The sequence below is a fragment of the Phoxinus phoxinus genome, assembly GCF_949152265.1.
Source record: "Phoxinus phoxinus genome assembly, chromosome: 2".
Taxonomy (NCBI): domain Eukaryota; kingdom Metazoa; phylum Chordata; class Actinopteri; order Cypriniformes; family Leuciscidae; genus Phoxinus; species Phoxinus phoxinus.
This window is the reverse complement of record NC_136877.1, coordinates 22,340,365-22,363,624: the sequence shown is the minus strand read 5'-3', so window position 1 is coordinate 22,363,624 and position 23,260 is coordinate 22,340,365. Positions and strand designations below refer to the sequence as shown.

Sequence of the window (23,260 nt, the reverse complement as noted above, 5' to 3'; positions counted from 1 at the left end):
TATGTTCTTTGATAAGGTCAAACGTGTATTTCCAGCACCTTTAAATAAGACATCACATCCGACATAAATGGAACAGTGGATACATTGTCTTTAACCCTTTTGAGAAGTGTATTTGCACATTGACGGCCTGGAAACGTCTTTGAAACAAGCTCTAACAATAATTTGAAACACTGGAAAGACTCGTTTGACCTTGATGGGTGTGTGCAGCGTTCAGTGCTCTGCGAGGGTGGGCTAGGCGCCATGCATGTTCAGGATGCTGTGTAAGAAAGCAGGAAAGAGAAAGAGAGAGAGAGCCAGAGAAAGAGGTGTGTCAGTAGAGGGATAGGCCACTCACCAGACAGCTGCTGGACACCAGGCTGGTCATGTGTAGTTAACAACTGAGCCTGAATCGTCTCCACCACCCGTTTGAAGCGTCGACTGGGACCTACGGGGGACACGCAAACACAGACAACACCTCTTTGAATGTTTCGCAGTGATCCCGCACAGACTGGTACATGTGTGTCTTTTGAAACGAATGTCCATTTATGCTGATACATCCTGGGTTGATTCCCTCTAGCGGCTGCCTCGTAAAGTCTAATGGGATGGGGCTGATTTTTATGTTGCATTTGGCCTACGGCTGAGTTTATGACACGTGCGCATGCAAAATGCGTGACTTTAAGAACAAGATTCAATCCCTTTTGTGTAGCCAAGAGAGCAAAAACGAGGAAGGGGGGAAATGAAAAGAGAGGAACAGGGTTTGCAGTAATGGCACCAGCAGCATGGGATCTTTTTGGATTGTCCTTTGAAACACAGCAGGTTGAAAATGCATAGTGATTACCAGGAGGCAAAAAGGCCTCTTTTAGTTAAATTTTTTCCATTACCCCCTCGAGCAGTTGGTCTATTTTCAGCTTAAGAGAGGGGGAGTGTAATGGAGGAAGGGAACCGCTAGCGGAACGAGAGAGGGAAAAAATTCTCTCACCACTGCGACAGACAAAGTTCAACATCATCAACCAGCCTCTCCATCACCCACACACACACACACACATCCCTCTGTGTTTCTATTGGCTGCCGGCGAGTGCATGACATCAAAATGGGCTTCTCTCTGTCGGCATGGTTACCTGAGAGCAGTGTGAAAGTGACAGAGTAGATGCCGTTCTCCTTGGTGGCAGCCGTGCTTTCGGTGTAGGTGATGTCCACCTGGAACTTCACTGGTTTTTGGAACACGGTGGGGCCGGCCGTGGACTTGTATTCTGCCCGGAAACTCGTCTGAGACACCACACTGTGGCTGAGGCTGGGAATCTGAGGTAAAAGGACAGAGGTCTTAAACAGAATCATTCACCCCAAAATGAGCATTCTGTGACTATTTACTGATGTCTTTTGAAACCAATGACTTTATTTCTTCAAAAAGAGAATTTGTAAAGAATATCCTGGACATTATTTTCAAAATAAATGACAATGAAAGAGCTCTGGGGCTATCAAGTTCCAAAATGGCAACAAAAAACAAAAAAAAAACTAAAAAAAAAGCCTCAAAACTATCACTGCGTCCATGAGTTAAGTGATGTCTGATTTGCAAATTAATCTTTATTTTGTGTCAGATCTTTTCAACTAATCAATTAATAGTTCACAAAACAGGTCTGAATGATTTGTTCAACTCGGTTGTACTAACTGACTCAGTGATTCGGTCGCAGATGTTAACAGCCCATTAGATGATGATTGTCAATCAATAACAACATAAATTCTGGTCTGTTGTCACACAGATAAATCACGTGACTTTAAAAAACATTAAATATAGCACACAAGTCTGATATTTCTGATATTTTTATGATGCTTTCACATCCTTTTTGATACTTAAAAGAAAGTAAAAGAAACCCATGAAAGTAAGAAAGTCGAGCCGGATTGGAATGACGTGAGAGAGTAAATGGTGGCAGAATGTACACACTCATCTGAGACTTACAGAGAGAAAGGCATGGACAATATCTGCTTTGATGGAGCTCAGAGGCTTGTCCCGAATCACCACAAAGATCTGCTCCTCCTTTTCAAGGTTAATAAAATTTCCAAACCAAGATTTTTTGGCAAGTCTGTGAAGAAGACAAACAGGAGTGAAGAAGACAACACAATACAAACAAACATCACTCAACTCACATACCATGCATTAATCAGGTATACATGTTTGAATAATGTTGCATGCTATCACATACAAAACAGTAATATTGTGTAATATTATTATTATAATGTAATTTATTCCAGTGATGGCAACAAAAAAATTTTCTTCAGTGTCACATGATCCTTCAGAAATCATTCTAATACACTGATTTGATTTTTAAGAAATATTTATGATCTTATTATTTGAAATCTTTCGCATTCCTTTTAAATGTCTTTACTGTCACTTTTGATCTAACGATTTAATAATAATAACAATAATAATATGTGCTAACCCCAAACATTTGTATGGTAGTGTATATATTTCAGCTTCTCCAATAGTGAAGAAGAGTTGGCAGAAGAATTTCAGATTGATAAGTTAAATTTTGAAAAAGTTGGTTCACAGTGACAACATACAGTATCAGCGGAGGTTCCCCCGCAGAGCTTGGCTGAATTTGTCTCTAAGTAAAATACAGACTGAATGCTGTCGAGATGCGAGTTAGTAAGTTGTCTGTCAGTTGATGTGTCTCTTGGACATGGCAAGAAATGGAAAAAAAAGTGACTGCACTGCACGGGCTGTCAAACAATTCAAAACTTGTATGATATATATGCTGTGAAGCACCATGCAAACCTCAAAAACTATTTTTTTCAATTCTGCATTTAAAATTTGAGAGAAAACACATAGTTTTAGTATTGGTAAACTAGAGATGACAGGGGTTAGTCACAACACGGTATTTGCTGACAACTGAAATGTCCTCTGGGGTGGGGGAGCAATGAAAAGTTACTAAAACTTAAAAAAAAGCCTCTATGGAGGTATGAATGCTGGCACATGGCTCATTTCTCAGCCCTGCTTGACATCGCTGGGATTTTACAAAAGTCAATGACAATCAAGGCTATCTTTGAGCCAGACAACATACTGTGACACCAGCTCACCAAAAACTTAACAACAGAAACATAAGAAGAAAACACTCCAGAAGAAAGTTTCCACTGTGGTGCTGCTCTGTGTGGCTGTGAAGCTAAGTGGAACTAAAACACTGAATTATTCATGACAAACTATTCCCTGATAATGTCTTTAGCAACAAACTAGGCTAATGGGGCCATGAACAGAGCTTGGACCACAACATTAACTTTAGCTGCAACGTTTTCAGAGCTCCTTTTGACTCAAAATTAAATTTGGAGAAAAAGAAAGTATAAAGAGCAAAAGTTAAGTGTCTTAATTAAACAAGCTTTAATTGAGTGTTGGTGATTTAACTCTAAGCCACCCAGGTTACCACAAAAGGTGATGCCAAGTAAAAGAATGAATATTGAACTGCATTCAATTATAATTTTATATTATTTGAATGTCTCTTTCACACTTTGGGATTTAATAACACCGCATATTTTACTCGATTGTCTTTGAAAATAGCTAATACTTACTCGGGGGAAGACTCTGGTGTTAGGCTGGACATTTCCTCTTGTGTGGGAACTGGAGAGAAACAAAGCAAACAAGCCTCAGTGGAATTTGCATCATACCATATCCAGAGAGATTAGACATTTACAACCTGAGGAGGGGAATGCTGATTAACCACAGCTAATTACTCCAAACCTGCAGAGATTAAGAGTAATTCAACCCCCCCTTCTATCAGCTCATCTGATCCTCTTCCCGGTAGAAGGGGGAAAGAGGAACAGCTGGAGGTGAAGGGAGATGCTTGTGCAGTTTTCATTATCATTACTAGATATATCACCAGATATAGCTGATAATGGAGTATCAGTGAGTTTATTACCCAGCGATCTGTAAAATCAGTCCTTAGAGATTATACCTAGCTAAGAGGGGAACATCAACTGAAGACCGCAATAAAAAAGGATTAGCAAGCATAATTCGTTCACTTAAATGCTTTCCTATATGCTAGTGGCTTACTTTGCACCTGATCCTGCATATCATTGCGTTACTGCCATACATAGGGTCTTATAACATACAATATATTGGTATCATCTTATAATTCATTTTAATATAAATGTGCATTCTAATTTCTGCAATTTTTACATTTAGAATTTCAGTGTTTTTAATTTTCATTGATTTACCCAAAAGTAAAATACTATAGAATTTTAAAAGAATTGGTTTCGTCCAGATCAAAACAGAAGTTCATCCCTAGTTTTAATGGCATTTGTTTATTGATTTTATCAGAGGCAATACACATGAATGTGCTAAATTTAGTCAAAATGGAAAATTTTCACCTGCATCCACTGGGCAGATTATGTTAAAGAGTGAAACAACTGCTTCAGGATGTTTCCGGCGCTGCTGGTACCTTGTAGTTTCCTGCGGTGGAATCGTGGTGAGCCAAGGAAGCTGTTCTTAATGGAGTTGAGGCGTGTTCTCCATGGCATTCCTCCAATGGAGGGGCTGGGGGGAGGCGTTGGGCTAGGGGTCCCAGCTGGGCTCTCCTTAGGCGTGTGCACTGGTGTTCCTTTTGGAGTTGGCAATGGGCTGCCCCTGGGAGAGGGGTGGGGCGTAACCTGTATGGTGGGGATAGATTTGCCGTTGTGGTCAGTCCCGGCCAGCGGGTGAAGGTGGTGAAGCCGGATGGGTGAAAGGGGAGTAAGGGGAACAGAGAGCTTGGGTGGCACCGTGAGCGGTGGCCGGCGCACTTTCGGGCTGCCAGGCATTGGCGGGGGCATGGGTTGGCAGGGTGTAGAAGGTTCCGACTTGGCCACAGATGGCACTGCCGTCGTGTTAGGGAGCGGGTTGGACCTGGTGACCTGCAGGGGCTTGTCAGCAACTTTGGGCTTGGCTGGAAGTGTCTGGGTTTTGTTGTTGGGCTGATGGACACGTGTCTTTGGTTGAAAGGTTTTGGGGGAGTGGGGGCCTATGCCGTTCAGCCGGGACACGGGCGCGTGGGTGGGGCTGTGGTTGGGCGACTGCGTGAGTTCTGCGGATTGTGGAGGAACGGCGAACCGTCGCATGGGCTGGAGGAGCGCATGCACAGAGCCAGCAGCATAAAAAGAGCCAACACAGCCCATACACACAACACACGGCCCCGTAGTTAACAGGCATTACGGCGCAGACGCACACACACACACACCGACACCAAAAATGAAAGGATGGTGAACAAGGCACCGATGATGAGAGGTGAGGGAGGAAATGCAGAAAGAAAGAAAGAAAAAACATGCCATTAGCACAACCAGCCAAGAGGCAACAAGACAGTGGAAATAAAATGTTCCCAATCCAGTGTCCCCAAAACAAATCAAAACCGAACAGAAATTAGCAACAAAAAGCTCCGGGTTGTTGTTGGGATGAAATTAAAAAAGGTGTTTTCAGCACTGACTAAGCAAGCAGGAAATTTGTGCAATGAGCTTTGCCTTAAAAGGACGCTATTGTCAGAATGCCTCATATCATTTGAAATAATCATCATATATTCAGTAGAAATGCCATAAAATGTGACAAGTCACAGTATGTACGTACTGACTCAACAATTTGAGTTTTTCAAGACAATAGCGCCACACTATCGAAATGGCTAGTGAAAATAAGTGCAGTTGACCATTAACCAGAGCATAGAGTACAATGCTGCTGCTGGAGGAATGATATGAGGATGCTGTTTGACAGATGACGCTGTATAATAATAATAATAATTGGGTCAGAAACGGGGGGGATCGATACAATACGGGCCACTAGAAGTGAAGAGTGTGATTACAATAAGTGAAGTAAAAGCTCATCAAGCATATTGTAAAACATTAAAAAGAAATACAATGGTGCGTTAACTGTACCAGCTGCAACCGTAGCACGAGCATAAAGGGGAGCACAAATGCAATAAAATGGATTTTTAAAGCTCTTTCATACCGCAGGGAAGATTCTTCCATGACAAACCTTTAAGTCTCTGTCTGAGCAGTAAAACTAATCTCAGATGAGCTGTATCAAGGATTTCTTCACAGACTAATTTAAATTACTTCCACCAAGCATGTTCTCTACATGAGCCATTTTTAACAGTAAAAGGTCAACTCTGACGCCATTCGGAAAATGTAGAACATTTCAAACTGTAGAATATTTGATCAGGTCAGATTCGGAATTGACTTTGGGATGAATCCTGTAGGGAATTCCTTGATGTAACTCAAGGACTGCATATTGGGAAGTCTTAGTAGTGGATTTGTAATCGGTTAGCCGCTTTAAACAAATCAACTGTAAAAGCTGGCTACGTCCAGAGGCTTCACCGTTGGTTTGAAACCAGGGATTTTCAAGGGATTTTAACAAGCCATTAGTGACTTGGGCTTCAAATATTTCAAGGCAACAAGGCTGTGAATTGGGCATAGATTAGCAGTAATTATGCTAAGCATGGCAGACTGATTGGGCTAGTAGTAAACGTGGACCGGTAGGGGCAGACAGTGATGTTGCTGCAGTTTTTGAGCTTATAAGTGATATATAAACGACTGTCTTGTTAACATAGCTAACAATATACATAATTATCATTAATGCTTCATCATCACCAATTCTGGAGAAACAAATCTTTCATATTGCATTGGGCCCCTTGTTACATACAGTATTTTATAAAATTAGGTGTAGCACTTTCAACCTAGCCTATTAATATCATATGCATCGGTAACTAAATAATGTATTCACATACTTCACATTTTTTTTAAAGAAGTCTCGTATTCCGAAGGCTGCATTTATTTGATCAAAACTACAGTAAAACAGTACTATTGTGAAATACAATAATTTAAAACAACTGTTTTCTATTTTAATATATTTTTAAATGTACTTTATTCCTGTGATGGTAAAACAGAATTTTCAGCATCATATCTTATTACTATCAATGCTGAAAACAGCTGTACCGCTTAATACTTTTGTGGAAACCTTGATTCAATTAGTCTATCATGCTTAGCATAACTACTGCATTTTAAAGATTTATTGCTAAATAGAAAGTTCAAAGGAACAATCTTTTGTAAAGAAGTCTTTACTGTCACTTTTGATCAATTGAATGCATTTTTGCTAAGTATTTTTTTCTTAGTGTACACAGTAGTGCATCTGTACCACCTGTTGATGCATATGTTCATGCTGAATGATTGCAGATCAGATGTGTCTTGAGACATGAGTTTCTCATCAATAGATGTTATGTAGATAGATGCCACACCAGCTGGCTATGGACTGCAGCACAACCAAACGCTTTGAGTGAAACAAATGATTTAGCATTGATGCAAAGCTTACCCGTGGACTGCTGAGGGGACTAGTGGACAGACCAGAAGAGGCTCCGCTGATGGACCGAGACCTAAAGTTACACAACATAAATAGTAAAGACATTTCTACCCCATGTATAGCACACTCTCGTAACTGTATAGGAGGGTAAGCATGTTGTGTTGAGTGAAACATGAATAAATAATTGAGTTGACACTTGGACAGAGACAGCAGTATCACACAAGACCTCTATGTTTCACTATAAATTGCATTTCTGTTAATTATATGTCAAAATTCAATGCAGGCCTATAGGTCTTTTTGTTGATCATGCTATTTTTACATTTTTAAGTTGCAATTAAATTTGAGCAATGTATCATTACTCATCCTAAGAATGCAAAAGGTCATCACAACCTTGTATGAGGTTCTGTATGAGACTTCCGAATTTCATTGTGTATTAGATGGTGAGCTTCAGTGCTTCTCCAATAAATGATTGGGATTTAATTGACCGTGGACACAATGGGTTTTGTCATCAAGGCAAATTGAAACAGTAAATCACCCTTAAAGGTGTCAACATTCAGACTCACATGATTTGACTCCAGGAAGGATTTGATCCATACACTGATCAATTGCATTTGCAAATGCTACTTAGATGAGAATTATGCGTGGTCTCAAATTGTCTCATTCAAGCGTAAAAATCACAACACCAAATACACAGCGGCCTGATTCAGCGCAACGCTGATGTTCATTATATGCCTCTTGCATTTAGCTAATTAGCTTAGCCAAACACGGCATCAGGAAGAGAGCTCTTTATATGCGTAATAAATGGCTATGGAATAAAGTAATTTGTGGAAAGAAAGGTCAGGCACTAGAGGATAGTGACTATAATGAGAAAATATTTCTACTGTTTAAGCAATGAAAGATTTTATATGTAGTGAATCATTAATATTTTACAAGAGAGAAGCTACAAGTATATTAAGATAACTACCGCTTGTAAAAAATGCTGTATTAAATTGTATAAAAGATGCAGGGGAGCTTTTCAGTTCAAGTAAGTCATTACACTTTGAATTGTTAACATGCATTCAACACAATTCATTTGCTAGTGCCTAATTCAGCCCCGATACTCAATGCAAAAAAATAAAGAAATATTCGAGGCCCGTTTTGTTATCTGGCAGATTAAACAGACTCAGTGAATGCAGATGTAGGACATGACAGTGAAACTCAAGGTTGAAGAAAAATGCCTGAACAGATGAACACAAACAATCGGATAACCTCTGTCTCTCACCTACTGTAAGTGCACACATCACTCGAAGAAAAACAAACATCCAGGGTGAAGGCAAGAGAAGCGTGAAGGCAAACCGAGAGCGAGGGGAAGAAATTAACAATTTGGGATCTACCAAGGGACAAAAATGCCAGACATCAAACGAAACATGAAAGGCAAAATAAGGGAGATAAGATGCTTTTGATGTGTGTGGAGGGAGCCAGAGGGCCGCTGCTTTACCAAAACTGAGAGGCCAAACCGGGAGGAAAAAACTCTTGTTTACACGTGCGACTTCCACTTTTAAAAAGAAAAAACTCCCTCTTAAGCAAGCTAAGCTCTTGAGATCTCAAATGTCAGTGGTTGAAAAAAGGCCAGTGCTCTCTGTTGCATGTTTCGAGTGTTAAAAACCCCACTGCATCTTCAGAGAAGAAAATAAAGCAAGGCGGTGGTTTGTACCTCTCCTCTTTGCTTTGCAGTATGGGGTTGGCATCTGAGATATCCAAGCTTTTACTGAAAACAGATTTACTACAGTAAGAGAGAGTAAAGTTAGAGTAAATTTACAATAAGTAATAAGTAATCATGGAGTTGAGCCAAAGCATCTACACAGGGAAAGGACATGGGGCTGATGAAATGGATCACAATGAACATGTAAAAAAGTCAAACAAATCTGTAACAAAATGTGTCAAAGATACAGAAAAATGAAAGGCACATTAACAATCCCATTGTTCCCCTTCAAACCAATCTGAGAAGTCAACATTGACCATATGGCACATTTAGCATGCTATATGCTTTAGCTGCTTGACTATAGCTGAGAAACGGATTTTCAGAGAATAGTAAAACACTCTGAAAGCATTGTTTTCTTTTTCCACAGATTTAGCTGAGCTCATTGATCTCATTTATTTTACTCTTCATGTGCCATTTAAAAAGCATTTCAAAGCTAGTATGCAGCTTCTGATAGCTGTGAACTTCATTGTTCCAAAGTTTATTTTTGCTTTTATGACAGACGTCATTGTCTTCAAATGTTTCTTTCAAGGCTTCACAAAACGTGACATACTTTCTGCCGTTCTCACTGTGGCACTTGCTGCTACGACGGTAGAGTTTAGTAAATAATAGAGGAGCGTGTACCTCTGTCCGTGTTGTGCCATGTCGATGGCGCGTCTCACAGGAACAGGAGAACCGCCCTCTGTCACGCTCAGCACCTCCATAGACTTGCGCTCCGGCCTCCTCTTGTTGTGCCTCGTCAAGAGTGGAGAGTCCACTCGCTTCCTGGGTGGATCTGATGAGACCAGAATATCATACATGCAATGATCCCAAACACATGAGAACAACCCATTAAGCCTATGGCGTTCATAATAGAAAATTGGATTGGATAATGGATTTATATTTCAAATAAATGCTGTTCTTTTGAACTTTCTATTAATCAAGGAATTCAGAAAAAGTATTAGTTCAAAAAGAAATTGAGCAGCACAACTGTTTTTAGCATTGACATTAATTCGTTTTGTGAAACGATTAATCGCGATTAATCGCATCCAAAATAAAAGTTTGTGTTTACATAATAAATGTGTGTGTACTGTGTATAATTATTTTGTATATATAAATACAGTACACACACATGCATGTATATATTTAAGAATTTTTTTATTTATATATAATATAAATTATATATAAATCTATATACAGTATATACACGCAAATATTTCTTAAATATATACAAGCATGTGTGTGTATTTATATATATAAAATATAAATACACACTATTTGCCTAGACTTTCAATAGATGGACAAAACAATAAATAACATAAAAAATATCTATATGACGATAGTATATGCAGAGTTTTTCCCCCAGTGGTAACAAAAATGTATTTTTCAAGGTATCGTATCAAAAGTTATAAATTCCAGTATTGTGACAAGACTAGTGCTGGTTTCATTCAATGCAACAAATTCTGAACCCTAAACCTACCCTATACCCTAATCTTAACCAGTGAAATTGACTGCAAGGCGGGATTTGCGCTGAATATGCTCAAGAAAATGGCAGTTCAGGAGATAAGCAGTTAATAAGATCGTGTGATGTGAGATCGCTGAGCCGGACCATACGGACCATACATTAGTGATCTCATATGTCATCATATGCATATGTAAAATAATGCAATGTTATGTTACTGAATGAAATGCCGACCCAGGACGAGCTAAAAAACTGTGTGCAAGCATTAGGGGTGTTGATGGACTCAATCTACTCCATCTGTGTTCTGATCATAATTCTGAATCCGATCTGGTTGTAGTCTTTAGCAAAAACGTGATTTTCTCTTTTTTTTTGCTCAAAATGTATCCTTTTTTTAATGAAACTTACCCACATTCAAGTGTTGTTAAAAACAGAATGCATGGAGCTAGAATACAACTTTTTTTTTTGTTAAAGCAAATGTTCTTTTCTTTCTTTTTATATATTGCATGTTCAGATATTCATACAACAAAACATTCTGGGGGCCATGAAACTTTTGTGAAAATGATTAAAAACGCTGGCAGGGAAAGAGTTAAACAACCTTTCGTTTACTGGCATAGTTCGAATTACGGGGGGGTATTGGGGGGTCCCCTCTAGATGAGACTTGGACCCTCCCAAAAATGATGAAAATAATAGTTTGGGGGGGTACTGACATTTTAAGTAGTAATTGTGTAGGCTACACAAATGTGTGTTCGCTTCAGTCTTGTTACAGATTCAGTGCGTTGTTCATCTTCAATCCGCAGCAGCGCCCAGCAGAGCGCACATCAGAAACAGAGGACAGTGTGTGTGTGTGTGTGTGTGTGTGTGTGTGTGTGTGTGTGTGTGTGTGTGTGTGTGTGTGTGTGTGTGTGTGTGTGTGTATCTGAGCCTCATTGGTCTGTCACTGCTCGTCAATGTCAGAATAATATATGAGCTATTATATTTTTTATAATATAATATTATATAATATTTGAGATGACCAATCAAATCAAAGTAGGCAGGCTTTATGTTCACAGAACCCGCGACTCGAACTTCAGTTTACGGTCAAGTACGAGATAAGATTTAAGTAACTAAACTAAACATTTCAAATTTGACCGTTTTTTAGGTCATAAATGTTAAACGAATGACAAAAATAATCAGGCAAACTAATAAACTTTTGTCTAATTTCGCCATTTTGAACTGAAAATAGGCCTATGTAACATGACTCATATAATGTAGCCTATAATTAGTAGATAATTAGTAAAACTGTCATTGTGAGGGGACAAGACACATTAACAACGCCGTTTTCATCGTGTGTGTAAGTCTAGATATAAATTGGAGAGTGACGTCACCAGTCGAAATAGCTGTACCCCCCGAAGCTCACGGTATAATTCGAACACTGTATACTGGTGTATCCTAGGCTGTGTGGGCGAGGATATTATGTAATCACAGAGGTGTTGTAAATGCCATGTCATGTTATCATTAAGGACGAAATACAAACAAACAGATTAAACACTCAACAGGCAAACTGACTGAATTGTTCTTACCGATCTCATTTCTGGGTGGTAGATTCTGATCCTCATGGCTAGGATATCTCTCCTTACGGTCCAGCAGAAGGAAGTAGATCATCTTTTCCTGGTTATCTCTGGAGGTGGAAAGGGCACAGAGGAACAAAATGTTTCCGATATACAGTAAAATCTGCAGTGCTCAAGAATAATCCTCAACTCAGGCTAATTAACATCATTAGTTAAAGAGCAAAGAGTAGCGAGCACCTCATTCCCAGAGAGCTAAAAGACATCCTGCAGAGATCACAGGATATCACTTATTTCATTAATGATGCACGAAGACATAAAATATCCGAAAAAGAGTCTGGTCGAGTTCAAAAAGTCTTGAAATTCTCCCAGCGAGAGGCCTTGTGTTGAATTTTTCCGCCCCGGACCACACAGCGGGAAGTAAATATGACCGCCTTTGCTGCAGGCGCCATCTGAGTTGTGTTTAAACGCTGGGCAAGAGGAGAGACAGAGGCCGTGATGTTTTAGGAGGGAACACCCAGGCCATCTATCAGGGGGTCTAACCAAGTGATCGCGCACAGTGGAGCGTGCGGGTGGTAATTGTGCGAGTACGGAAGATGACAGATGAGCGGGAGTGAATGGGCTTCTCTAATAGCCTGCAGCCAAGATGCTGTACTGCGTGTTTACTAACCCTAAAGAACAAGGATGTAAAATAATAATACCCTCACATATGGTCTCCCAAAGCAAACGCAGTCAGTCTTGTCTAATCATGGGCAAAAAAAAACAAAACACATTTGGTATCATGGGAAACAACCTGTCTGAGGTGACTGTGAGGTGTAGAGTCTCTTTCTTAGTTACTCACTCGTCTGTCAGCAGGTCTTTCATCAGTTTGCTCTTGTCTCGGAAGCAGCCTAGCGAGTGCATGCTTTCCAGCACATCTGGGTCGATGTCCTCAGTGGAGGGTAGCATTCGGATCGCAACTTTCCGTGGCACCGGCTGTTCTGGTTCTGGCTCGTTCTTCCCTCCTCTGAGAACAAATGCATAGATGTAGACGATCAGAACAAGAGCACGTGAAATAATCTAGTGTTCTTGTTTATTTTTCATTAATCGAGCACACATGGTATCGCCTCTGGTGTATTCTGGGATCCTTGCTGGTGGTATAAGTCACAAACAGGCCCACGTGGAGTCTGCGCCCACAGAAAGCTCTGGAGATTTGAAGCGCCCATCACTCTACAAATGTACCGCCTCCCTGCACGTTTGTTTATTAAATATTTTACCGAATCTGATTTACCAGAGTAGTAGACTCTTAGTTTATACAGTATTAAAACGGTTTCATTAAAAACTCTAAAGTTTTTCTCCAAAAAAATCTATTTAGCCATTATAAAAAAAGCAGTGTTATTATAATCTATGAAAAATAAAACATTTAATGAAAAAAAAAAACATTTGTATGACTCGAAAACAAACTAAAATAAAATAAAAATGACCATGAATTTTAGTTTTTTTTAATACACAGTATATTATTTACAACCTGCCTGCATTAAACATGAAAATGCCTCTAGACAGCAATAAAACAAGACTGTGCTTAGAAATAAAATTATTTAGTTACACCAGTTTACTGTTGTTAGACTGAAACTAGAAAATAAAAAAACTGAAAATGCTAAAATTTAAATTACACTCAACTAAATGTTTTAATTAAATAGAAATACAATATTTAGAAAAAGAAAAAAAATAGTGATAACCCTGGGGCCCAGTAACAAATCATGACTAATGCAAAAACTTGGATACCGGAGGAATGTGTGATAAAAAATGAAGCAGTTCAAGATAAAAACAAGCTATTGCTTAGAGGGCAAAAACAATGAGTGAAGAGATTAAGGCTCTTCTCTAAATGCGCACGCACACGCACGCGTGCTGGTTCACATCTTTGTGGGGACCCTCCATAGAGAACTATATATTAAGTCCCCTTACACTAACCCTACCCCTTAACCTAACCAACACAGAAAACTCACACTTCCCATGAGTCAGTGTGCATTCAGGTTGAAGTCACCGCTGAGATAGAAAAACATGTACACACTCACACACACATTGGGGTTTCATGTTTTAAGGGGACTTTCCATGGACATAATTATTTTTATACTGTACAAACTATATATTATCTCCCCTAACCCTTAGCCTGCCCAATCAAAGAAAAATGTATGCAATTTTACATGTTCAAAAAACGCAATTTTATATAATTTAAAAGCTGTTTTCCTCATGGGGATCAAAACATGTCCCCATAAGGACAATGATTAAATAACACACTTCCATCATCTTTATTAACATAACATAGCATGCAGACAGACACTGAGCAAAAACAGGAATGTGACGACAAAAAAAAGTGAAGTGCATACTCACATGTACCATGTGTGCTTCTGTATCTGTTCTAACTGTAAAGAGAGAAAGACACATTATCTAACCATTAACAAAGCCACACAAAGACAGCAGAGCATGACAATAAAAGCAGTGAATCCATCTCTGAACGTCAGGCAGTTTCCTGCTGGCCATTTCTAATCTCTCTCATGTCGCATCCTCAGATCTCTCCGGGTTTAAGTGGGGAAGCTACAAAGATGTAGGCTACATTTCTCTAGGCCCACAGAACAAAAACAACAGCCATAATAGCAGCAGCCCATGAACGTGAATGGCTGTTCTGCCTTTAATACCAAACTTTAAGACCAACTGAAATAATTCTTAATAGTTGTAGCAACAGAATCAACAGAGCATGTGTCCTTTCAGGAGCAAACATTCAGCACTTGACCTGGTGCAGAGTCTGTGAGGAACGACACACTGAACTGGAATATTCAAACAAAATACTTCCTGGTTTACTTTCATATGGTGACCTGTATCACCTACTCACCTGTAATCCAGTTTTTAGAGCTTCTTTCTATATAATTCAGGCATATTTAAGAAATTTTTCACAAACGTTTGTGCAATTTATGAACAATTAATGTTATGCAGCAGCAGAAAGCAATTGCATTTAAAGCATTGGTTCCAGACCAGGGGATCTGGTTCCACAAGAGGCCTCAGTAAACTTCCAATGGGGTCTCAAGATGACTTAAAATTTATTTTAAAAAACAAGCATGCAAATAAGCTAAAACTATTTATTTCAATATATTACTTATTTTAATTCACCTCCTCAACCGCTTTTGTCTTTGGGTTCTCACAATCTTGGAAATGTAATTTAAAAGTGTGATTTCTAGACATGGAAAAGGTCAAGTCAGTTCAAAAGACATTTTAACAAAAAAAAAAAAACCTCTAGTTAAGTTCTAAAATAAAATTTCAGACAGAAATTGAGAAAACATATTTTTTTATTCAATAAATCACGAAAGATTAGAAATATCATGTACATGTAAAAATGTTTAGTTAAAAAGTGTGGGGACCATACAAAACTGTTCTTAAAACTTCTGAAACTTAAATTAAGAAATTATTTTAATAGTAATTATTTTATTAACTTATTTTAATCTACAGAGACTCCTATTTTATGTAAAAAAAATAATATATAAGCCTAGCTATAGTCGTGCCACTGCACTGATTTAAAAGAGCTGTTTTTGTATATTTTCTATCACTGATGGCAGCAGTAATTCATCAAATGATGATGAAATGATTGCGATCAGCAAGATCATGAATTGTGCCATGCAAATTGCATTTAGCACAGATTATGTGGGCCTTTAAATTCCTTTACAGAATCAGTGTGTGCAGATAAACGGTGCAGTGAATTCCCCCTTGAATGTGTGCTGACGTGACAGCGAACAAGAAACAATGATGCATTCTCCACATGTCTGTAAAACTGTAATAATTTTAGTACTCAGCAATACTCTATTGGATTGTCTTAACTGGGTCTATAAGATAATATTTCAAACTAGCAATAAGACGGTATCGACTTCCTTCCCACACTGGAATCATACAAAAGATCTCTTTTATATAACTGACAAACCGCACAGGAAATGGGCTATGTTTGGATCCTTCCTAGGAGAGCACTATTGTTTTCAATCACTGAGAGATGTGGGCAGTGAAGACAGCTATCTGTTTTCTCTGGAAAGCAAAAAAGGAAACAGGAGCATTTCAAAGGGTTGGTATTAGGACAAGCTTATAAACCCCTTGTCACTCCAGCATGTTATATGGAAAAGGGGGGTTGCTCCAAAGCAGAACAATGAAAACAGTAGCTAAGGGAGAAGAGCGGAGAGACGAGGAGGCCATGAAAGAAAGAAAGAGATAGACAGAAGCGCAGACACGCAAGGTTTTTTGAAGCTAATGTGTGAGATCTGGACAGACAGGATGGTTGGATTAGTGCTGCTGTGTGTTGACCTGAAGTGACAGCTCAGACGCAGAAGAGCTCTCAGACTCATAGCACTTATTTAAGAGAAATCAGCTTAATATACTGTAGATGTCTGTAGAACTGAACAGCCAACCAGCATCTTTAGACAGTGTAGTGCACATGTAACCTGTCAACACCCATGATTCCCAAGGTAACATGAGCTATTTAAGAGATACATCATTATTATTTGTTTTAGAAAGTCTTATGGTATCAGGTTTAACAAGGTTTGAACAATGATATGCAAAGATGAAATCGTCAAAAATCTGACCGTGAATCGTTTGGTGGCGTCCACCTCGATCATCCCCCTCAGGAGGTTCTGGCAGTCTGGAGGAATGAAATGGGGCATGTGAAAGACCCCGAGCTTCACTTTCTCCAGCAAGTTCCTCAGGTTGTCATCGTCGAAGGGCAAAGCACCCTGACAGAGAGAAATATTGTACATGTCAGAACTGTTGCCTCATTTTTAGTGAGAGGGACAACCCCTCAAATTATTTTTTTTTTCATTTTTTTTTTTCATATTTTTAAAGCTTCATATGCTCACCAAGGCTGCATTTATTCGATCAAGTATGCAGTAAAAACAGTAACACTGTGACATATTACAATTTAAAATAAATGTTTTCTATTTTAATATATTTTAAAATGTAGTTTAAGCCTGTGATGACAAAGCTGAATTTTCAGCATCCATTACTCCAGTCTTCAGTCACATGATCCTTTAGTAATCATTCTAATGTGCTGATTTGATGCTCCAGAAATATTTATTATAGTGCTGTCAAATCGATTAATTGTTATTAATCGCATCTAACGTAAAAGTTTTTGTTTACATAATGTATATGTGATGCGATCTGGGAAAACCCATCACGTGGTGAAATTTTACCTATTACAGGTTTTGATACCATATTAAAGCTGGTATTTTCATCGTATTTCATTTCATTTCTTTCATCGTTTGTCGGTAACAAAAGTTGTGGTTATCTGAAGTCGGCTGATCGTCTCTGATTTTCAGGAATATAATATACAGTATATCACGAAAGTGAGTACACCCCTCACATTTCACCACACATGCTAGTATATCTTCTCAAGGGACAATACTATAGAAATTAAACTTGTATATATTTTAGAGTAGTCGATGTGCTGCTTGTATAGCAGTATTTTACTGTCCTCTGAAAATAACTCAACATACAGCCATTATTACAACGACGTACAGCTATTATCACTAAGGGTGTATCACTTGCCAGCTATTTTGACAATAATGGCTGTATGATGAGTTATTTTCAGAGGACAGTACAGTAAATATATACTGCTATAAGCAGCACATTGACTACTCTAAAATATATACAAGTTTCATGTATTATCCCTTGAGAGGATATACTAAAATGTTTGCTGAAATGTGAGGGGTTTATTCACTTTTGTGAGATACTGTATATACACACATATTATGTAAACAAAAGCTTTTATGTTAGATGCAATTAATTGACAGCACTAATTTATTATTAATATCAATATTTCAAACAGTTGTACCTTTTTTGTGAAAAATCATGATTTTTTTTTCAAGATTCTTTGTTGAATCTAAACTTGGAAAAAAAGCATTTATTTGAAATATATATTTTTTGCAACAATGTAAAATTCTTTACTGTTTTTTTTTTTAATCAATTTATTGCATCTTGGCCAACTAAGTATTAATTAATTTCACAAATATTACAGACCCCAAACTTTTAAACATAAATCATTTTTTAAATAGCTTTTTGCATAATTTTTCCTCTTGAAATTTAAAATTACAGAGCGGTATGGACGTGGTAAAATTGAAGGGATTGAAGTGATGAATGCTTTGACAAAGAGAAAGCACCCCCACAACTTTTTAGAGAGCTTTATAAAGGATAGCAACATAGGAAGTAGGACGCAAAATAAATAAAGAAAAGGCTGGCGCAGAGAGATGATTGTGCTTTGATAATTAGCTTTGTTTTGTGCCAGATACACTTCATCATTTTCACATCAGAGAGACCCATCAGGGCCCCTGACACTACTGAGATGTCAGCGCTTGATAAATGACACAGAAAATTCACAAGCATGACTGACGACAGGGCCATGTAAAAGATGATATAATCAAGCAAAAACTACACTCTAAAAAATGCTGGGTTAAAAACAACCCAATTTGGGTTATTTGGCAACCCAGCGCTGGGTAAATATTGGACAGAACACATGCTGGGTTATTTTGACCCAGCAGGTTGGGTTTTATACATTAACCCATTTGCTGGGTTGTTTTTTAATCAGTGCTGGGTCAAACAACCCCATGTTACAGGCTATTCATTTTAGATAATAATAATAATAAAAATACTACTAAATAATAATAATATTAATAATAACAATAATAACACTACTATTTATTATGATTCAATAAAAGTGTTTATTCCAAGAAATTAATATAATAATGAATACATTCATGTTTAATCAACAATTAGTCATCTCGGAGGCCCACAAAAATCATTTGTGCTAAAATGTTGGTATGTTAAAAGATCATAAAATGGTGAGATTCTCAAAATTCAAAACAAACAATGTACATTGCAATCATTTTAGTCCTGTGTGGCAAAATAAAAACATAAAAACTAAACTGTAAAATAGCCAATAGCTAAAGATTCTCTTCACAAAAAAGAACATAAGTACATTGCAATTCATTTAAATAAGTCAATTAGTCCTGTGCAGCAAAAATGGGAAGCACATAAGACCTTTGCGTATAAACTGTATACAATAGCTAAAGATTCTCTTCACACAAAAAATTACAAATAAAAAACCACAGATAAATAAAAAAGTACATACATTGTAATTCATTTAAATAAGCAATAATTTAGTCCTGCGTAGCAAAATAAAATAAAAACATAAAAACTCTATACTTATAAACTTTAAAATAGCCTAGCTAAAGATTCTCTTCACAAAAAAGATACAATAAAAAAACAAAACATAAATACATACATTGCAATTCATTTAAATAAGCAATCAATTAGTCCTGTCCAGCAAAATGGGACACACGTGAAAACGGTACTTGAATTTTGTGTACCAGGCAGTGTTTTGACACTAAGTTAAAGATTCAAAATATTCAAAACAAAAAAGAAAGAAAAATGTACATAATATTGCTTAATTAAATGAATGGCTATAATTTAGTCCTCTGCAGCAAAAATGGAGGCCCGCAAAAACCGAATGCTTGAATTTTCAAAGCAATAAAATGCCTTAAAAAAAAACATCCACAGCCTTGAGGAGAGTCAACTGTTCCAGAGCTTGCCCATTCACCACCACAAAAAACTGTCCAGCCATTCCAAGCTCCAAGACAAAGGGAAAGGGTTTCGCTTCTCTCTGCCTTTCCAGGTAAAGCACCATGTTGGTTCCAGACTAAATGAGGAAATGACAATATCAGACACAGATAATTCTTTAAAAGTGTGTCTTAGGTTTTCAAGAGCAGTCTTAAATTAGTTAAATAACATCTTAAATTAACTTAAAAGAGTTGTGAGAAAATTAAATGCGTGTAAGATCCATGCAGCAATAACCATGATCATGATTAAAACGATTTATCGTGCAGCCCTACAAACAGGTGTAAAGAAATGAGCCTGCTCTGTTGTTTTACTTACAGGTTGTACATCAATGAATGAGGTTCTTGCCTCTTGAATAGTTGGCCGAAAGGTTTTGTGGCCAATCTTGTACACAGGCGGGGGAAGAATGACAGGCAAGATTTTAAGTGCTTGTATGCCTTTGGAATCTAAGAAGAGATAAATGGCAAATTAGAACTTGTTTGTTCATCAGCTTTTAAATTAAGCAAAGTGCATTTCTAACTAAGGTCAACTTAGAATGATTGAAATTAGCTTAAATATGTAACAGTTAAATATGTACTCTGGTAATCTGAAAACATTTAGTGTTATTAAAGGGATAGTTCACCTTAAAATGCAAATTTACTTGCCCTCATGTCAAATTTACTCGCCCCTATGTTGTTCCAAACCTCTACAAGTTTCTTTCTTCTGCAGAACACAAAAATATATTTTAAAGAATGTCAGTAACCAGACAGTTAACGGTAGCCACTGACTTCTATAATAGGAAAAAAGTACTATAAAAGTAAATGGCTACGGTTAACTGTTTTGTTACCAACATTCTTCAAAATATCTTATTTTGTGATCAGGAGAAGAAAGTCATGTAATAACATGAGGGTGAGTAAATGACGACATAATTTCACTTTCGGGTGAACTATCCCTTAAAGCAGTGCTTCTCAAACCGGCCCTGGGGACCCCATATCACTGCACATTTTGTATCTCTCCCTCATCTAACACACCTGATTTAAGTCATCAGCTCATTAGTACAGACTGCAAGACTTAAATTGGGTTTGTCTGATGAGGGAGACATCCAAAATGATGGGAGGTCCCAGGACATTTGAGAACCACTGTCTTAAACCAAGAAAGGGGCAAGTACTTTTAAAGGGGTCATGAACTGAGAAATAAAATTTTCATACAATCTTTTGTCATACAAGAGGTCATTGTACTATAAAAAAACATAAAACAACTTTTATTGATAGTATGCTGCCAAAAAAATGACTAATTTTCCACTTCCGATTGTTTATTACGCAATAGAACATCCGTGCAAGATTGCCTTCACAGAAACAGATCATAGCCTCTTTGTGCCCACATATAGATATCTGCTAAGTTTTCCAATGTTGTGCTTACTATAAAAGGACCTCAGGGAACATTATAAAAAAAGGCAATTCATGACCCCTTTAAATGCCATGTTCTTGTACTTTGGACAAGTAAATTAATTGCCCATTCATGTTTTTGATCTTATTGTGAATGGTGTAGCAAACTTGGTTAAGTGCTAGGGCTGGCACTGGATGCAACTGTGAAAAATGATTAATCATAATGATTATGAAAGAGAATATTTACCAGCAAACTTTTCAATGAGGCACTCAAGATTCCAGTTGATAAGTTTTTGTTGAACAAAAATGTCCATTGCTGTAAAAGAACAGAAGGAAACATCTGATTAGTAATATCTTTACAAAGCTAGCTGGCAGTGCTAACAAGTCTTATACCTGCTTTTAAAATTTATTTTTGTGCTGGCTCGCGGTTAAAAATAAAATAAAATAATGAATCATTACTTAATTAAAAAATTAAATAAATAGACAAAATTATTTTTTTAACAGCTTAATTAACTATAGTTAATTCACAAGACTGTAAACAGAAGAAATTGTAATTTTGTGGATAATTCAAAAATATTTTATAAAATCACCTGTAGATATTTCATAGAATATTTTTTTATTCATTCCAATGTATCAGTCTATTTGTATAAAGATCGCCTGAGAGCATTGCACCCATTGACTTATTTGATTGCAGTTTCAAGATAGTAAAATAATATAAATGTTGTTAATGTTTATTCTTCCTGGCAGTTTTTTTTAAAATGCACGATTCAATGATCATCATAATTATTTTAATGATTGTGTACCAAGTTGCATGACAACCCAAAATAATAAATTGTATATTTAATACATAAGACTGGTTTCTCCTAATGTTTTTTTTCTCTCTCCATTCTGTCACCTGATAGAGTTTGGGTTCCTTGCCACTGTTGCCTCTGGCTTGCTAAGTTGGGGGCACATTCAACAATATTGTTGATTTGATTGCACTAGCAATATCAGATGAGAACTGAACTACTTTTCTTCAGAGCCGCTTGAAGACCAAATTGAACTAACGTTACAGTAACTAACAGTTACTTCATAATTTATGATCTTTACACAGTTTTTGAACGGTAACGTTACTGAAGAAACATTGAATTGACTTCCGCTGAACAATGACAGCTAGCATGAGAATTGACACACGCATAAACACAGAGAACATACTGCAACATAATAACATTTTATGTAAAGCTACCTTTCGAAAATGACTGACAAAAACAGATAAATAACAGGTAGAGACGTAACTTACAGCTTCTTTAGCATATGCAGCCACTAGCCAGTGACGTTACACTGCATCCAACACCGCCGAGTCAGTACAAGAAACCCGCAAAATTTCTGGAGATAAAACACCAACAACTGTATTTAGACATTGTGACCGTGTTATAAGTGGAATAATTGATGACAGACCGTGTAAAAATGATGAATGTTATGCGTAGCCGCTGACTAACGGTCGCTAGTTCGACAGACGCTAAATCTGGAGCATTAGTGTTTACGTTAAATAATATAAGGGTGCGTCGTCAATAATTCAAAGTTAATTTCAACATAACTTCTTATTGACTTTCTGACTTCTTTGACTACGTAACGTTAGGATAGTTTTAATAAAACAGTGTTACTCACCTTTACGCTCGCTCCTGCTTGCCTTGAACCTCTCGTCCTCCTGTTGACGTTGTAATTTGAACAGTGTGAGGGGGACAAAAGCGCGCGAGGAGGTAAGCGCTGGGTCAACGTTTCCAAAACAACCACAAATGCTGGGTCATTGTCAGCAGATTATGGAGAAAATAACCCAGCAGCATTGTCAAAATGCTCAACCCAACATTTGGGTTTAAAAATAACCCAGCATTTTTTAGAGTGTAGCAAAGTAGAGAGAAGATAAATACAAAGAATGCAGATTACTCTAATAAAAGGTCTTCGAGCACTGAAACATCAAAGAACAGGTTCCAGGGATATGCAGGAATAATTTGATTGGTTTGTGAAGAGGAAGCAGTTATAATGGAACACACAAACACAAAAGAGAACAGGGAATCAATTGGCTTTCCAATTTCACTGGGGCAAACGGTTCTGCCGGGATGGGATTGTGTTGGGCTCATGGTCTTGAACAGTAATTACACTTGGACCAGCTTGATTATCCAGTATCAAAGCAGGCCGTCTGCGTTCAGAGCACCAGAGGAGTTGTTGTCTGGTTTGAGAATGATTTAATTATAAGCTAGTGCCATTTGTCTCAGATATTTGATATTGGAAAAGTAAAAC

At 37.6% G+C, this 23,260-nt stretch overlaps 1 protein-coding gene and 1 long non-coding RNA gene across 8 annotated transcripts in view; both read right to left on the bottom strand.

Moving 5' to 3' along the window:
* brsk2b (BR serine/threonine kinase 2b) overlaps positions 1-23,260 on the bottom strand; it is a 140,850-nt gene that overhangs the window by 7,862 nt on the left and 109,728 nt on the right. For 2 of the 7 annotated variants that reach the window (XM_079604715.1, XM_079604712.1), the window contains exons 8-19: positions 16,598-16,744; positions 14,373-14,404; positions 12,844-13,008; positions 12,018-12,115; positions 9,642-9,792; positions 8,973-9,041; positions 7,292-7,352; positions 4,404-5,061; positions 3,535-3,583; positions 1,934-2,057; positions 1,098-1,278; positions 335-424 (exon numbers count right to left, since the gene is read on the bottom strand). In XM_079604715.1, coding sequence (XP_079460841.1) covers positions 335-424; positions 1,098-1,278; positions 1,934-2,057; positions 3,535-3,583; positions 4,404-5,061; positions 7,292-7,352; positions 8,973-9,041; positions 9,642-9,792; positions 12,018-12,115; positions 12,844-13,008; positions 14,373-14,404; positions 16,598-16,744 — 1,825 coding nt within the window. The remainder of the gene's footprint in view (positions 1-334; positions 425-1,097; positions 1,279-1,933; positions 2,058-3,534; positions 3,584-4,403; positions 5,062-7,291; positions 7,353-8,972; positions 9,042-9,641; positions 9,793-12,017; positions 12,116-12,843; positions 13,009-14,372; positions 14,405-16,597; positions 16,745-23,260) is intronic. The other 5 variants (XM_079604717.1, XM_079604716.1, XM_079604713.1 and 2 more) reach the window with 5 other exon arrangements.
* Positions 21,231-22,740, bottom strand: LOC306994321. Its single transcript, XR_013796663.1, has 3 exons — positions 22,631-22,740; positions 22,263-22,348; positions 21,231-21,299 (listed from the first exon to the last, which is right to left on the bottom strand). It is a non-coding gene; the product is annotated as an uncharacterized lncRNA (long non-coding RNA).